The sequence below is a fragment of the Erythrolamprus reginae genome, chromosome 3 (genome assembly GCF_031021105.1).
Source record: "Erythrolamprus reginae isolate rEryReg1 chromosome 3, rEryReg1.hap1, whole genome shotgun sequence".
Classification (NCBI taxonomy): Eukaryota; Metazoa; Chordata; class Lepidosauria; order Squamata; family Dipsadidae; genus Erythrolamprus; species Erythrolamprus reginae.
In genome coordinates this window covers 225,006,295-225,024,234 of record NC_091952.1, presented here as the reverse complement: position 1 = coordinate 225,024,234, position 17,940 = coordinate 225,006,295, and the positions used below count along the sequence as shown (strand labels likewise).

The following is a 17,940-nucleotide window of genomic DNA, read 5'->3' as shown; positions in this document are numbered from 1 at the left end:
GAAATTTGATCCAACTGCCTCAAAATTGACTCAGCCTTCCACAGTTCTGAGGTCAGTAAAATGAGGACTCAGATTGTTGGAGGCAATATGCTGATTCCGTAAACATCTTACATACTGCTGTTCAAGTACTATGAAGCAACATATAAGTCTAGGTGTTATTGCCAGTGCTATATCAGTCATTGGTATTGAATTCTCCACTGCATCTGGAAGGAGAGTCCAACATGGGTATTTAACCAATCCGATTGGTAGAGACTGAGTAAAAATTTACATAATAAAAGTTACCGCCCCCTTGCAGTCCCCCCATGAGCTCAGTTTTAAAAACTCAGTCCCAGAGTAGAGACATACTGAGTTTTGCTGAATAAATTTTAAGGTGTTATTACCAGTTTAATCTTTTTTCTTTTGTCTCCTTACAGATCTGATCATCGTTGGAGGCAGGGGTCTCTGTCCTCCGCGGACAACACCCCCAACGATCTCCTTAGGGGCTGCTTCCCCCCGAGGGAACTGCCCCCAAGAGGAGCACCTCAGCCCGGAGTCCCTGGCCTCAGCGGTCAAACAAGGGCTGCGAGCCGAAGGTGGGGGGGTCTGCCCCCCCCCACTGGGAGGCTCGAGGAGAACGGCGACCCCCGGAGGGGCTCGCAGGCAGCGCCGGAGCCCGAATCAGCTGTAAAGCGGCGAGGAATGCCGCAGAGACTTCCGCCGCCGCCGCCGCCGCAGCCGCCAGCGCTGGGATCGCCGCGGCTGGACTGGGCGAGCCCTGGAGGGCCGAGACCGGGCTGGGAAAGCCCGAAGAAGCGGCAAAAGGGGGGGTGAGCGCAAAAGACCCGCGAAAACGCTGGGCAGCGCCATTTTGACTACACCCCCCCACGGAGCGCAAGAGCGCCATCCGGAAGGGCTTCCGGCAGCTGAAAGGCGCGAATTGGGCTACGGCTCTAATGCGCAGCCGCAAAGGCGAGGCCAGCATCAGCAGCCATTTTTTCTTTCGTGACGAAGCTGTTGAGAGGCAAATTTCTCGTGATACTCCTATTACAACACCGGAGCTGTGAGTACAATGGAAGATAAGCCCAATACCGAGAAAGCCAGCTCCCCAGTGGTGAGCAAGGAGAAGGCTAAGGGGAAGGATAAGGAGAGGTCAAAGCCCTCCCAGTCCCCTGCTTCGGTGGCCTCATTAAAAGAGGCAGAAAAGCGCATAAAGGCGCTAGAGAAGAAATTGGAGGCAGCCTTGCACCCCTCCCCTTCTCCAGTACCTCTGACTCAGAGGCAGCCAACCACGCCTGAACCTGGGACCCCCCAGTCAGCCTTTGGACACCTGGGACCCCTACAGGAGGGTGACTGGTCCCCAGAGGGACAGTTCATGTCTTTGCCACAGGCCCCGTCTCCAGCCTTGTCCTGGACTAGACCTGAACCTTCCGGGCTCCCAAGAAGGGGCACCCAGGCACCTTCTGCCACATTTACACCCACAGCGGCGGGGCTGCGCCCCCAGACTGGTTCGTGGCAGCACATGGCTCCAGAATTACAGGAGATGTTTGCAAATGTCTATGCTCAAGGAGTGAATGCCGGGACAGGCCAGCAGGTGAACCGACCTCAGACTCAAGCAAGAAGCCTTTGGCCAATACCGCCCCCCTCGGGTTTGGGGTCTCTTTCAGAGGATCCGGACTTTGGCGAGGACAGTGATAAAGAATATGAGTTCTCCGTACTGAAGGAGCGGGTCCAGCAGTCACATGGGTTGCTCATGTCCAATCCGGTGGAACTGAGCCTAGTGTTAAAAAAGCTTGCCGGATCCGCCCCTTCCCCAGAATTCGCTCAGTTCGCATATCCTGCGGTTGTATTGTGATAGCTCGTTCAACTTTCTAACACCTTCCCTTCGATCTTTTCCTTCAAAAATAGTAAGAATTGTTTTTGCCATTATTATTTACTTGCACTATAGCGCCAGCCGTTTGTGGCTCGGCTTTTTTTCCTTGGAGAAGTTGCGGTTTCGTTTTCCCCCGGCGGTTTTGCCGTGTACGATCCCCGCTGCCGCTTGTGGATTCCTTTAATCCTTTGGCCTGGAGGTCTTGGTGCAAGTATTGATTTATTGATTTATTGATAAAAAAATCATTATTGTATATATTAAAGGGCTTAAGAAAACCTCCTGCGGAGTGAGACGTCTTGCTAGTCTCCTGGACTTAGTCGATCGCTTCCCCTTTAAGAACCTTTCGGAGCGATTTTTCGGCGCGAAGGCCTTCGCGCCCTTTTTAAACTTAGGCCTCTCGTGTTGGCCTCCTGCCAGCCGCGTAGGCCTCAGTCCACCGCGTGGATCCCGGAGCGGGCCTTGGGGGTCCCAGGCTAAATTCTCCACCGGCTAAGCCTCCAACCAGAGTGCCTTGGTTTACTTAATTATAAAGTTTAGGGAGGCTGGCCCCGCTGGATTTGGGGACACGAACTCTGGGTTTGCCCAGATTGACCTCAAGTCTCAGCAGCTTCGAGGCCTCGAAGCAGGATCCATTCCTCTTGGGAAGTCCTTGAAATTCTTCTCCTTAATTATTCAATTGTTGGCTCAGCCTTGTCTTCTGTTAATTGTCAGACTATGGCTACTTTTCCCAAGAGAGGCACAACTAAAGGTCCCAGAGAGGCCAGGCCTACAGGCGATGAGATTACTAGTATCCCCCAGGCCTCTTCCTCCTCTTCTCCAGGGGCCCGCCCCCCGACCAAGGTCACCAGGGCCGAGAAGAGAAGGGACCTAGCCCTACAAAGAATCCATGACAAATCAGCAAAACGTTTGAAAGTACAGGCCCAAGTACTCAGTAGTCAAGACCCCCCAGAGGCTTCTAGTCTACCTCCTTCTGGGGTCCCTGTGTTATCTCTGGATGAGCCTAACCTAGACAGACCCCAACCTAACCTATGGGGCATAGGGCCAGAGGAACCAGATATTATTGAAGATTCCCCCCAGCCAGGATCCTCCCAGGCCTTTAGGGATTCTTCTGCTATTCCTGCTGATATTTCTAGTTTACCTTCTGAGTTCCAATCTATTTTTGCTGTGTTGTCCAAGGCCATTGATGCCAAACTCTCCACCATCAATGAGCTTCCCTTACCTCCTCCTCCTCCTCGTCCCTCCCGCCTTTTGGGTTCTTCCCCAGCGGTTAGAGCTCCTATTCAGGATGATTCAGATTCCTCTCAGGACGAATATGAGGATATGGAGGATGATGAGGATCCTTTTCAAGGCCTCTCAGATGATGAGGAATCCCAAATAAAGGTTCCCTCTCCAATTACTATTTTTCCTTCTCAATTATTCAAATCTCTCCTCCTCAAAGCTAGAATTTCTACGGGATTAGCAGCCCAGGAGAAACAAGCCTCCACTTCCACTGATCCCCCGGAGGAGAATTTACCTTACTTCACAGAGGAACAGGAGGATAACGAGGTAATTCCTATGCCTAAATTGTTTAAAGATGCTTTACTCAAACAGTGGGATTTCCCAGCCTCTGGCCTTAATCCCTCCACCAAGGACAGAAAGTTGTACAAACTTTCCTCTTCCTATGAAGAGCTTCTATCTTTTCCCAAACCGGATGAACCTGTCAAGATCCTTCACTCGGCAGCGGCTGTGCCAGGCGAAGCGGAGGAAGTCCTCCGCCCAGAGGACAAGCGGATTGAACAAATGCTCAAAAGAGGTTTCACCGCAGATTCCTGGGCCATTAAAAGTTCAGCAGCAGCTTCCTTTTTCTCCAGAGCCATGCTTCTGTGGCTTCGTCAGCTTCAACAACATATTCCTCCCGATGACTTGAGAGGTCAACAAGACTTCAACAAGGTCTTTGCAGCTGCCCAGTACGTGGCTGATGCCACCTTGCAATCTACTAGATTTTCTGCTAAGTCTATTGCAGCTTCTACAACGGCAAGAAGACTACTATGGATTCGCCCTTGGCAAGCGGGAGTACGCCAGAAGTGGCAGTTATCCCAGGGTCCCTTAAAGCGCGACCTTCTTTTCGGTGATCTTCTGGATCCACTCCTCACGGAAACCACGGACAAGAAGAAAGTTTTGGGTCCAACCACAAAAAAGGTTACCAAAACGCAGTCCTTTCGTCGCCCAGGGCGCCAGCAAGATCAAGCGGCTTCCTATCAGAGATCTCCAGGTCAGTATTCCCCCCGCTTTCGTTCCCAAGGCAGGAACTCCAGGGGCAGAGGTTTTCGCTTCCAAAGGGGAGCGTCCTCTAACAGGGCTTCAAAAAAACCTAGATGGTAATTTTTCCTCAATTCCCATAGGGGGTCGCCTAGCCCATTTCGCCTCTAATTGGCGTCTCACCTCCAAGGACCCCTGGGTCATTGACACTGTTCAAACAGGTCTTCTTTTAGAATTTATTTCTCCTCCCCCGAAACGTTTTATTTCCTGCCCTTCTCCCAGGCCCTCCTCTGATGGTAACCGTATGGAGGAGGCCATTTCTCATTTATTGTCCATCAGAGCCATTCAACCGGTTCCTTCCGGTCAGAAGGGCCTAGGGTTTTACTCCATCCTATTTATGGTTCCAAAGTCCTCCGGAGGTTGGAGAGCTATTTTGGATTTAAAGAAGTTAAACCTATTCATCAAATATAGGAAGTTTAAGATGCACTCCTTATCTTCTATTTTGGCCGCCATCCACTCGGGAGATTTCATGGCCTCCTTGGACCTCACTGAGGCCTACCTCCACATTCCTATAGCCAAATGCCACAGAAAATTTTTACGTTTTTGCTTTCAAGGCAGGCATTTCCAGTATAGGGCGATGCCATTTGGCCTTCCTCGGCCCCTCGGGTCTTTACAAAGCTCTTGGGGTCCCTGGCGGCCTATATCCGGGCGTCTCCCATCCACATTTTATGTTATCTTGATGATATTTTGATTCATGGGAACTCCCTAGAGAAAGTGAAAACAGACCTTTCTGTCACCATGTCAGTCCTTCAGGACCATGGATTTTCCATCAACTTTGATAAAAGTCACCTCCAACCTTCCACATCCATTTTACACCTGGGATCCATTATTAATTCAGAATCCTCCCAGGTTTTTCTCTCTCCCGAGAGAAAACTCAGTATAGGGGAGTTAATTTCTAACATTTTATCTAGTTCTTCAGTATCCATAGTATCCTTGTCTTCCCTTTTGGGGAAGATGGTGTCATGCATAGGCATCATTCCCGGGGCTCGCCTTCATGCTAGGGAACTTCAGTGGCTTCTATTACCCTTTCAGAGATCGGGGCACAGCAACTCAAATCGTCGCATTGTCATCCCACCAGTTGTTCGCAGATCCTTCAAGTGGTGGAAATCTCCGGCCATGGACAAAGGATCCCCGTTCAGGTGCCCGGATCAATTTGTCATCACCACAGATGCCAGTCTATCGGGATGGGGCGCCCACGCCCAGGGGATGATAGCCCAGGGCACGTGGTCCCCGGAAGAAGCTTCCAAGCCAATCAATTGGCTAGAGTTAAGAGCCGTTTCCCTGGCTCTGAAGCACTTCTCTCCTCGCATTCCCAACCGGCACGTTCTCATTCTGACCGACAACATTGCCACAAAAAGCCACATCTGCAGACAGGGAGGCACGAGGTCCAAGGCCCTCATGAGGGAGGCTCTCAAGTTAGGCCTTTGGGCGGAAAAACATCTTCGGTCGCTCCTAGCCGACCACATCTCGGGGAGCCTAAACGTCCAGGCGGATTGGCTATCTCGAGCAACGATAGACCCGGGAGAGTGGAACCTCCATCACGACCTGTTCCATCAAATCAGCCTCAGATTCGGCCTACCAGTTCTGGACCTCTTCGCGACCAATGCGAACTCCCAACTCCCTCGCTTCTTTTCCAGATTTCCATCCCCGGGAGCGGAAGCAATCAATGCCCTCCGGAGTCCATGGCCTCCAGGCCTACTCTACGCATTCCCGCCAATTCCAATCCTCCCGGACGTGATTCACAAGGTCCTCACCGAGAGGGCCCGAGTAATCTTAATCGCCCCTCATTGGCCCCGCCGGCCCTGGTTTGCGGATCTCCAACAGCTGTCCGTCCAGGACCCCTGGCGACTCCCCGTTTCGGGGGATATGCTGCGGCAGGGGGCCTCATTCCATCCAGACCCGGAGTGGTTCCACCTCACCGCCTGGCTGTTATCAGGAGAGATTTAGAGCTGCGTGGTCTCGACCCCGATACTGTGGAGGTCATTTTAAAGGCCAGAAGGGGTTCGACCAATCGAATATACGATCACACATGGTCCAAGTTTCACCAGTGGTGTCTGCAGGAAGGACTTTCTCCCCTGTGCATTCCCATTCACAGAATCATTTCCTTCCTTATGCAAGGTTTCCATAAAGGACTCTCCACCAGCACTCTCCGGCGCCATCTGGCAGCCATTTCATCTGTCTTGGGGGGCCCCCGCAGACAGCCTCTCAGGTCCTTCCCAGAAGTTCAGGAATTCCTCAAGGGCATAGCCAACCTCAGACCTTCCAGGGTCCACAGGTATCCATCCTGGGATTTGCCACGGGTTCTCCATTCCCTCACGCAGGCACCATACGAACCCCTAAAATCGGCGTCCCTCAGGTATCTATCCTTTAAGGTAGCATTCCTGGTGGCTATTACCTCTGCCCGACGCATCTCGGAGCTGGCTGCCCTTTCTATCAGGCAGGACCTCTGTCAATTTCATCAGGACAAGGTAGTATTGCGACTGGACCCCACCTTCTTACCCAAGGTCAGTTCCATGTTCCACAGAACTCAGGATATTGTCCTACCTTCCTTCTGCCTCCAACGAGACCATCCCTTGGCAATTAGATGGCACACCCTGGATCTCATTAGAGCGCTGAGAATCTATATCCAACGCACAGGACCCTTTCGGAGGTCAGAAGCACTTTTTATAGCCTATCACCCCAGAGTCATGGGTGCCAAAGTGTCTTCAACAGTTATAGGTCGTTGGATCAGAGGGACTATATCTAAGGCCTATGAGTCGGCCTCCCTCTCAGTTCCAAGGAACATCACAGCGCATTCCACCAGGAGCGCAGCCACCTCGGCCGCTTGGGCGACTCAAGCCCCGTTGGAGGAGGTCTGCAAAGCAGCCACTTGGGCCTCACCAAATTCCTTCATCAGGCACTACAAGATTGATTCTTATGCTTCAGCGGATGCTGCCTTCGGCAGAAGGGTACTCCAATCCGTTATCTCACACGATAGCAAGTTAATCCCACCCTAGGGACCATCTATTGGGTATGTCCCATGTGACTGCTGGACCCGCTCCTTCAGTACGGAGAATAGGCGTTGATTGCTTACCTGAACGCCTCTTCTCGTACGGTGAGCGGGTACAGCAGTCACTTCCCGCCCTTGTATGTGTCTTCTTTATCTTTCTATAACCTTTCTTCCTCTAACAATAAGAGTTGAACACTACAGAGCTTCACAGCTGAGCCTAGTCTATGGATTCGCGAATTCTGGGGAAGGGGCGGATCCGGCAAGCTTTTTTAACACTAGGCTCAGTTCCACCGGATTGGACATGAGCAACCCATGTGACTGCTGTACCCGCTCACCGTACGAGAAGAGGCGTTCAGGTAAGCAATCAACGCCTATTCTCAGAGGATGAGAACACCCCAGAACAGCAGCCAGTGGCCGGACTGTTTAAGCCCACGCTGTTTCGGACTCTGCTTTTTAAGGCAAAGCAGGTAATGGACCTGCAGGGAGCGGCTAAGACACCAGAAGCAGAGACCGGCAAGACATCTGCTTCCCTTTTAAGAGAACCCCAACCCGAGTCGGACCACATCCCGGCGTCGCATATTTTCGTTGAGGGAGTCAAAAAGCCCTGGCAACACCCCGCAGCGGCTCAGGGCCCTTCGAATTTGGAGCGCAAGTTCTACACATTCGACGATGAGGTGGAAAAACTTTTGGAGTTTCCCCCCATTGACCAGCCAGTAGTCACGCTGGTTTCCAGTGCCCTTGTACCGTCAGAGACGGGGGAGAGCTTGAAACCAGAGGACAGAAAGGCGGAAACCCTATTACGCAAGACCCACCAAATGGCGGGCTGGGGTTTCAGAGCGGCTGCTGCGGCCTCCTTCTTCAACAGGGCCTCCATCATGTGGCTCCAGGAGCTGCAGTCGCGCCTTGGCCCGGAGGAAGCCAGACTTCGCCAGGATATCAGCAAGCTACAGGCCGCAGCTGAGTTTTCCGCCGACGCCACCCTACACGCAGCTAAGTTTGCCAGTAGGGGCATGGCCACTACGCTGTCGTCACGCCGACTTTTGTGGCTGAGAAATTGGCCAGCGGACTTGAAATCAAAATGGCGCCTGGCCTCAGCTCCACTGCAGGGATCGATGCTCTTCGGTGACATTTTGGATAAAGTCCTCATAGAGGACAAGGACAAGAGGAAGGTCCTCCTTAAGTCCAATAGACGCCAAGACCGTCGTTTTACTCCCTACACCAGACGGCAGAACCCGCGTTGGGATGCTTCTACCGGACAAGGACAGGCGCAGAGAGGTTTTCACCAGAATCAGTACTCCCAGCAATCATTCAGGAATGATCGCGGATCTTATCAGGATCGTCCCAGAGGCTTCCAGCAGTCCAGGCGGCCCTTTCGTGGAGGCAACCAGAGGGGATATCATCGTTCCAAATGACTCCTCCGGGCCCCTACCTCTAGGAGGGAAGCTGCAGCACTTCAGCCCCTCCTGGCTGCTCACTTCCTCGGACAAGTGGGTTTTAGCCACCGTATCGGAAGGACTTCGTCTGGAATTCATGGGGCCCCCTCCTCATCGCTTCGTAAGTTGCCCGAGGCTTCGGGACCTACACAAGAGGCAGCAGATCCGCAAGGAGATTGCCCACTTACTGGAAATACAAGCCATCGAACAGGTACCTCAGCAGGAAGTTGGCAGGGGATTTTACTCCAGGATTTTCCTGGTACCCAAGACTTCAGGAGGATACCGAATGATACTGAATTTGAAACAACTCAACATCTACATCAAGTACAGGAGGTTCCATATGCACTCCTTACAGACTATTCTTCCCTCGGTACGTTCCAGGGACCTGTTGACTTCAATAGATTTAAAGGAGGCCTACCTCCACGTACCTGTACACCCGGCACACCGGGAATTCCTCAGGTTCTGCTCAGAAGGCGTACATTACCAGTACAGGGCGATGCCCTTCGGCCTCTCCTCGGCCCCACGGACTTTTACCAAGTTGCTGGACGCCCTGACGGCCAGTCTTCGGTCTCATTCTATCAGACTGATGGCCTACCTGGACGACATAATCATTTTGTCCAGGTCTCCCAGGCAGGCCAGAGAGGACTTAGCCAGAACAATACGGACCCTAGAAGCGCATGGCTTCACTATCAACGTGGAGAAAAGTCAGCTGTCTCCAACAACCAGACTACAACATCTGGGTTCCATCATCGATACCATATCCGGCAAGGTAACCCTTTCTCCCGAGAGGCAGGAGAACATTCATCGTCTGGTTGCCGGCTTGATCCGCCTCAGACGGGCCCCGATGGCGCTATTGTCAAAGGTGCTAGGTACGTTGGTGTCAGCCATAGGTATAGTTCCCTGGGCAAGACACCATATAAGAGGCCTTCAGTGGTTCCTTTTGCCAGCCCAGAGGGCCAGGGTCAGCCACTCACAAAGGATTATCTTCCTACCAAGGAAAGTCAAAGAGTCGTTGAAGTGGTGGCTCACCGCAACAATTCAGGAGGGTTCCCCCTTTCGTACTCAGGACCGTCTCATTCTGACCACAGACGCCAGTTTATACGGGTGGGGTGCCCACCTGGGACGTCATATGGCCCAAGGACAATGGACAGTAGAGGAATTGGCTTCGGTCAATATCAACTTCTTAGAACTAAGAGCAGTGTTTCTAGCCCTGTTGGCCTTTGCCCCCCTAGTAGAGGGCAAACACATACTTATCTTAACAGACAATGTAGCAACCAGGGCCCACCTGAATCATCAGGGGGGCACGAGGTCTCAACGCCTCATGGAGGAAACTATGCGGCTCTTCACCTGGGCCGAGACCCATTTGGCGTCACTAACCGCGGAACATATCGCAGGGATCAGCAACTCCACAGCGGATTGGCTCAGTCGGGCTACCCTGGATCCGTCAGAGTGGCGACTCGATCCAGACCTGTTCTACCAGTTGACCCGGAGGTTTGGGGTCCCCCTAGTGGACCTATTTGCCAGCGGCCAGAACACTCAGCTTCCGAGGTTTTTCACACGGTTTCCGGATCCAGGAGCAGAGGGGACCAACGCCCTACTGTCACCTTGGCCTCCAGGTCTCCTGTACGCCTTTCCCCCCGTGAATCTCATCCCGAGGGTGGTGGAGAAGATTCTTCACGAGGAGGCGGAAGTGATCTTACTAGCACCATATTGGCCACGTCGCCCGTGGTTCGCGGACTTGGTGGAACTTTCAGTGTCACCCCCGTGGAGGATTCCAGATCGGATCATCTCGTTGAGCCAGGGGAATCTGAAACACCCAGATCCTCAATGGCTACACTTGACAGGTTGGCACTTGAAAGGCATAAATTGAAGCAGTTGGACTTACCAGAGAAGGTTATAGACACCATGCAGGCTGCCAGGCGCCCATCGACTTCACGAATTTATCAGGCGACCTGGGCTGCGTTTTGTAAATTTTGCGACAAGGATTTACGGGATCCTAGGGAAGCTTCTGTAATTGCTGTTTTAGAGTTTCTGCAAGCAGGGGTGGAACGTGGCTTAGCTCCTAATACTTTGAGGCGACAGGTGGCAGCCCTAGCCACCATGATTCAAACTCCAGAGTCTCGTCCCTTGGCTCAGCATCCTTGGATCAGAGATTTTATTAAAGGAGCAACGAATAAACATTCTCCGCCTGTCAGGAGATTTCCATCCTGGGACCTCACGTGGGTACTTAAGGCCTTAACTAAACCTCCCTTTGAACCATTGAGGTCTATACCAATTAGGCTACTTTCCATCAAGACAGCCTTCCTTGTAGCTGTTACATCTGCACGCAGGGTGTCGGAGTTATCGGCGTTATCCGTGCGACCCGACCTCTGTGTCTTTTATCCGGATAGGGTGGTTCTTCGTCTGGACCCCACCTTTGTACCAAAGGAAATACAGTGTTCCATAGGAAACAGGAACTTATTCTTCCAGATTTCTGCTCTCACGGGAGTCATCCATCAGAGCTACTGTGGCATAAGGTGGATGTCCGGAGAGCTCTAAAGATTTATATTAGAAGGACAGAGGAGTTTCGTAAGTCTGAGAATCTTTTTATTTCATTTTCTGAATATAGGAAGGGACTTGGATTATCGGCCAAATCCATTAGTCGGTGGATTAAGGACTGTATCTCGGAGGCCTACAAGGCTGGAGGACACACAGTTCCAGAAGGATTGACAGCTCACTCAACCAGGAGTGCGGCGACTTCGGCGGCTTGGTCTACTCAAGCATCGATAGAGGACATTTGTCGGGCTGCAACCTGGGCAGCCCCTACAACATTTATTAGACATTATAAGTTGGACTCCTTTGCTTCAGCGGAAGCGGCCTTTGGCAGGAGGGTTCTTCAAGAGTTTGTGTTTCTCCTAAGTCCCTAGTTAGACCTTCTCCCTCCCATGGGCTTTAAAGATCTTTGGTATATCCCATGTTGGACTCTCCTTCCAGATGCAGTGGAGAAGACCCGTTGTACCTACCTGAACGGTCTTCTCGATGCACTGGAAGGAGAGTCCAAACCCACCCGGTAGTTACAGGTCAGGGACACCGGAGGTTGGGTTGGTTCATGAGTTCTTGCATTGGTCAATAAAAGTTGGTATCCTCTTAAGTGCCTTTCGTTTTTAAAACTGAGCTCATGGGGGGACTGCAAGGGGGCGGTAACTTTTATTATGTAAATTTTTACTCAGTCTCTACCAATCGGATTGGTTAAATACCCATGTTGGACTCTCCTTCCAGTGCATCGAGAAGACCGTTCAGGTAGGTACAACGGGTCTTCTTATCAGATTTGCAATCATTTCTGTAGACTTCCAATCACATATGTTTTTTTGTTTCCAGAATACTGTAGTTGTGCAACCATGAAAGGAAAATAATGGATGTTATGGTTTGATTCAGCATACCTCCTATGTTTTTGCACTCCAACAGTAGATAGATTCAATTCAATTCAATTTATTAGATTTGTATGCCGCCCCTCTCCAAAGACTCGGGACGGCTCACAACAATAATAAAAACAATATTTCAGCAAAAACAAATCTAATATTGAAAAGCACATAAAACTCTATCATATTTTAAAAAGCAAACAACATATACATACCCAAACATAAATATAAAAAAGACCTGGGGAAAGGTGTCTCAACTCCCCCATGCCTGGCGGTATAGATGGGTCTTGAGTAATTTACGAAAGACAAGGAGTGTGGGGGCAGTGCTAATCTCCGGGGGGAGTTGATTCCAGAGGGCCGGGGCTGCCACAGAGAAGGCTCTTCCCCTGGGGCCCTCCAAACGACATTGTTTGGTCGACGGGACTCGGAGAAGGCCAACTCTGTAGGACCTTATCGGTTGCTAGGATTCGTGCGGTAGCAGGCGGTTCCGGAGGTACTCTGGTCCAATGCCATGCAGGGCTTTAAAGGTCATAACCAACACTTTGAATTATGACCGGAAAATGATTGGCAGCCAATGCAGGCCATGGAGTGTTGCAGAAACGTGGGCGAATCTAGGAAGCCCCATGATGGCCTCGCGGCCACGTTCTGCACAATCTGAAGTTTCCGAACACTTTTCAGAGGTAGCCCCATGTAGAGAGCATTGCAGTAATCGAACCTCGAGGTGATGAAATTGAGCTTATGCTGTATTTAAACAAAGAATGTGGGTTTATTAGTTCTTTTATGTCCCAGATACTCAAATTAAATATAGGTTTCACGTATTTCTTAACTTGGATTGTGTATAAACAATTGAGAATTATGAAGTACTCAAAGGTAATACAGGTAATCCTCGACTTACAACAGTTCGTTTATTGACTGTTTGAAGTTACAATGGCGCTGAAAAAACTGACTGATGACCATTTTTCATACATATGACCATTACAGTATCTCCAAGGTCGCATGATGGCTTATATATATGATGGTTTCAGTGTCCTGGAGTCAGGTGATCACCTTTTGCGACGTTTTGACAAGTGAAGTCAACAGGGAAACCGGATTCACTTAACAGCTGTGTTACTAACTTCACAACTGCAGCGATTCACTTAACATCTGTGGCAATTAAGGCCATTATCTGGAGCAAAACGCATTGAACAACTGTTTCACTTAGCAACAGAAATCCAATGCTCAATTGTGGATGTAGGTTAGGAGTTGAAGACCAATGTACTGCAAATAGCTTTCAACAAGGCAGCTGCCTCTCATTCTCAGTTTACAACTGATTAACACACACACACTGTACTGTATGAATTGAATCTGCAAAAGTTTTTATGAAAAACAATATTAAAAAGTCAATATATAATGAGTTATGGCTGGGCCATTATTTACTGTCTTGAAGCTCTGTACCAATAGCAGTATGAGTAGTAACTGTCATGCAGAGACAATTGACTATTAACTAGATGTTTCTGCTAGTTTGGTACTTTCCCCAATTATATTATCCCTGTTCTGTTTCTCATACATGAAGTAGAAACATGACTGCATAAAGACATGTATTTAAATGAAACTGGACCCCTTTTCCCCAGAATTAATATAATCTTCAGGGTAATCTGAATTACAGAAATGCAACAACAATATTTAATAATGATAGAAACATAGAAGACTGACAGCAGAAAAAGACCTCATGATCCATCTAGTCTGCCCTTATACTATTTTCTGTATTTTATCTTAGGATGGATATATGTTTATCCCAGGCATGTTTAAATTCAGTTACTGTGGATTTATCAACCACGTCTTCTGGAAGTTTGTTCCAAGGATCTACTACTCTTTCAGTAAAATAATATTTTATCATGTTGCTTTTGATCTTTCCCCCAATGATGATATTTCTAATGCTATATTAATGTAATGTTTTTCCTGAGATAAAGTGAATGCTACAACATTATTAATACATAGCAGTTAAGAACATTTCTCAGTGTAAAATACTGCAAGCCTAATGTATATTGCCAAAACATTTCTATTATCCATTTTACAGAGTCAGATTTTTTTTTTCATTCAACAGAACTCTACTTTGACAATTGAAGAATTTCATTCCAAACTGCAAGAAGCCACTAACTTCCCACTGCGACCTTTTGTCATCCCATTTTTGAAGGTATTGCACAGATCATTGATCTGGAAACTATTTTAAACCATATCATTGCTCGGTCACAGATGTGCATTATAGTTCTGCTTTTTAAGAGAGTGGAGAAAATGATTCTCATTTTTAAGGGCTCCATTCTTAGTGTAAGTGGGATAAACTCTTAGAATAATTATTTCCTATATATTCATAGCTAATTATTTCCTATATACTGTATATTCATAGTTAACTATAGACAGAATTTGTCAGCTCTGTAACGTCTATTTTCAGTGTTATAAAGCACAGTTATAAAATCATTTTTTCAGTTGTGCTATCTCATACTCTGTTCAATCCATTTTCTCCTATGTATGGTTGATTGACAGCGCCTCCTTCACCAGGTCCATTGATCCAACTCTTGCACAGCTTGGTTTATCAGTAGCAGTAAAAAATGAAATCGCCTAATAATGTTCCTGCTGTTTTAGTAACAAGGTTCAAGCTAAATTGCTGATACTCATATTCAATAAGGTGAAAAATACTTTATTATAACTATAACTATAGATAAAGATAAAGATAAAAATGAAGGTAAAGATAGATAAAGGTAAAGAGAGACAAAGAAGGAGAGACAGATAGAGATAGAGAGAGAGAGAGAGAGTATTTATTCAGTTCATTTCACACATGATGTAATGACAACATCATAGCATGGAAGCCCATATACAGATAGTCCTCGACTTAAAACAGTTCATTTAATGACAGTTACAATGGTACTGAAAAAAGTGATTTATCTCCGTTGCTTGTACTGTAGCATCTCCATGGTCACGTGATCATAATTCAGAAACTTGGTCTGACAATTCATATTTATGGCAGTTGTAGTGTCCCAGAGTCATGTGATTACGTTTTGTAACTTTCTGACAAGTGAGGTCAATGGGGAAACCAGATTCACTTAACAGCCCTGTTGCTAACTTCACAACTTCAGTGATTAACTTAACCTTGCTGTTCTGCTCGGGTCAATATGACCTGAAATGATATTTGAGACCTGCAGATTATTCGTCATGCGGATCTCAAACTTGGGATTAATTGATTAATTTCCTAATTTGAGGGGTTCTTACTATGAGTGTGGGGGTTTTTTTGTTTTGTTTTCTTTTTGCTACGTGCTGATTGTTACATTTCGTTAAACCTGAAACAGTACAGGTGTATAGTAAATGTGAACAGAACAGCAAGGTTACTTCCCAACACTATGGGAAGAGTGGCTGTAAAATTCACTTAACAAATGTCTCACTGAGCAACAGAAATCTGGGGGTCCGTTGTGGTCATAAGTCGAGGACTACCTGTATATACTTTGAAAAAACTCTTCTCTGAAACTTACACAGTTGGAACATTACAAAGTCCAATCAGAATCATGTGTTAGATACAGTGCTTTCATCAAAATAACGAAAACAAAACTTTACTGCACTCTCTACCTTACAAATACATATATTTATTTATTTTATTTATTTATTTTGTCCAATACACAATGAGGGTTTTAGTGTGTATACACACATAGTAAAATACATGATGAAGGTTATAGAGGAGATACTCATAGTAAAATATATCTATGAAAGAATAAAAAAGAAGATATAGTAATAGAACATATCAATGAAAGAATAGAAGAAGAGATATAGGAATAGAAGAAAGGTATAGGAGATATAGGAGAGCAATAGGACAGGGGACAGAAGGCACCCTTACTGACCTCTTAGGAATCTGGATAGGTCAACCGTGGATAATCTAAGGGTAAAGTGTTGGGGGTTTGGGGATGACACTAGCCCAGTCATGAGTTCCACGCTTCGACAACTCGATTACTGAAGTCATATTTTTTACAGTCAAGTTTGGAGCGGTTAATATTAAGTTTAAATCTGTTGTGTGGTCTTGTGTTGTTGTGGTTGAAGCTGAAGTAGTCGCCGACAGGCAGGACGTTGCAGCATATGATCTTGTGGGCAATACTTAGATCTTGTTTAAGGCGTCTTAGTTCTAGGCTTTCTAGGCCCAGGATTGAAAGTCTAGTCTCGTAGGGTATTCTCTTTCAAGTGGAGGAGTGAAGGGCTCTTCTGGTGAAGTATCTTTGGACATTTTCAAGGGTGTTGATGTCTGAGATGCGATATGGGTTCCAAACGGATGAGCTGTATTCGAGGATGGGTCTGGCAAACATTTTGTAAACTCTGGTAAGTAGTGTGAGATTACATATACATATATACTGTATATGTCTACAACATGACAGCAAACAAAAGGCATGAAAATTTTTCTCAGCAGTGTCTTTAATCCAGACAGTAAGATTAGGCCTGGTGATTTGGCTCATAATATATAGCATGTATTGTGTCAGCTGGCCAACAGAAAACCCTTTTTCAACCTCTTGCATTAGGAAACCAGATGTCTTGAGCTTTCCCTTCCCCCCTTAGATATCCTGTCAGAATCACCAGCTTCCTACAGCAAGGAACTAGTGATCTGAAACAAAATCATTCAGCAGAGTGAAAGCCTCATTACTTTCCACTTCCTTCAAGCAAACTTGGTCAAGATTTCTGTGAGGCAGGGCTCTTCAATAAATATCTACACGGAACAATTTCAGGCTTTCCTCATATGTCACATTACTGAACGTGCCATTTGCAAAAGGTTCACTGTCTCGTATTGAAATTCAGTTAGCTTCATATGGTGGCAAAAAAATTGGAAAGCACTGGCTCTGCAAAGTTTATATGTTTGTTTGTTTGTGTGTGCGTTTGTGTGTGTGTATCACAAGGTTTTTTTCCTGAATTTTTAAAATTAAGGGAGACTAGGATAGCACTATTTCAGCCTTGTCCTGGCCGAACCCTTACTGGGATTAGATCCGGCAGCTTCTGCCTTGTAACCTGTAGCCACCAGATCTGATCCCTTCAGCTTTGTACCAGGGAGGGGCTATACACTTTTTCTGTTGGATCACCCTGGTATAATGAAGGAACGTCATAGTTCCTTTTTGCCTCTAGGCCCAACCCAGGGCCATTTCAAGGCAGTTAATTTATTCATAGCCGACAAACTATATTCTGTATGTATCACATGTTTTTTTTGCTGAGTTTTTAAAATTAAGGGAGACTAGGATGGGACTATTTTGGCCTTGTTCTGGCATCATCAGCTAGCCATACCCTTACTGGGATTTGATCCAGCAGCTTCTGCCTTGTAAGGCAGAGAATTAACATACATGCATACATACATACATACATACATACATACATACATACATACATACATATTTATTTTCGTAGATTTTCACGGGTACAGGTATGAAGGCCTTGGCATATTCGGGTTTCTTCCCATGTAGGTTGCTTCCCATGTTTCTTCCCATGTTTCATCCTAGCACAACGACAAAAGCACCAGCCTGAAGATGACGAATGGGACCTCGTTGATACGTCGCCAGAAATCTCTGAAACCTACATGGGAAGAAACCTGAATATGCCAAGACCTTCATACCTTTCTCTTTTACTACCCCACTGTGGGTATGGCTAATGCATTTTCTTTCGACATCTTTCACTGCAAATTGGGTGTTCTGTGGAGCTCCATTTTCTGTTCTGCCAGGCTTTCTGGTAGAAGCCTCCCGAAAATTCACGGGTACAAATTTCAGACACACACACGTTTAAAAATTCAAAACAATGTCCTTTATCACAAAATTCAAAAGAAACAAAGCACCCTTTTTGTATTGCAAAGAGCATTCTTCCCCAAAACAACCTTGTCGGCTGTACAAGTCCCTTAATCAGCCCTTAAGTACTTAGCTAATAGCCGTGAAGAAACGTCACAGCCCTCCTTCTTCCCACGAAGTGAAACACACACACACTTTACTC

The 17,940-nt window shown here is 47.4% G+C and overlaps 1 protein-coding gene across 4 annotated transcripts in view; it reads left to right on the top strand.

Annotated features, from left to right (window-relative positions):
• RUNX1T1 (RUNX1 partner transcriptional co-repressor 1) overlaps window positions 1–17,940 on the top strand; it is a 210,804-nt gene that overhangs the window by 130,577 nt on the left and 62,287 nt on the right. For all 4 annotated transcript variants that reach the window (XM_070748033.1, XM_070748031.1, XM_070748032.1 and 1 more), the window contains one exon: window positions 14,051–14,140. In XM_070748033.1, coding sequence (XP_070604134.1) covers window positions 14,051–14,140 — 90 coding nt within the window. The remainder of the gene's footprint in view (window positions 1–14,050; window positions 14,141–17,940) is intronic.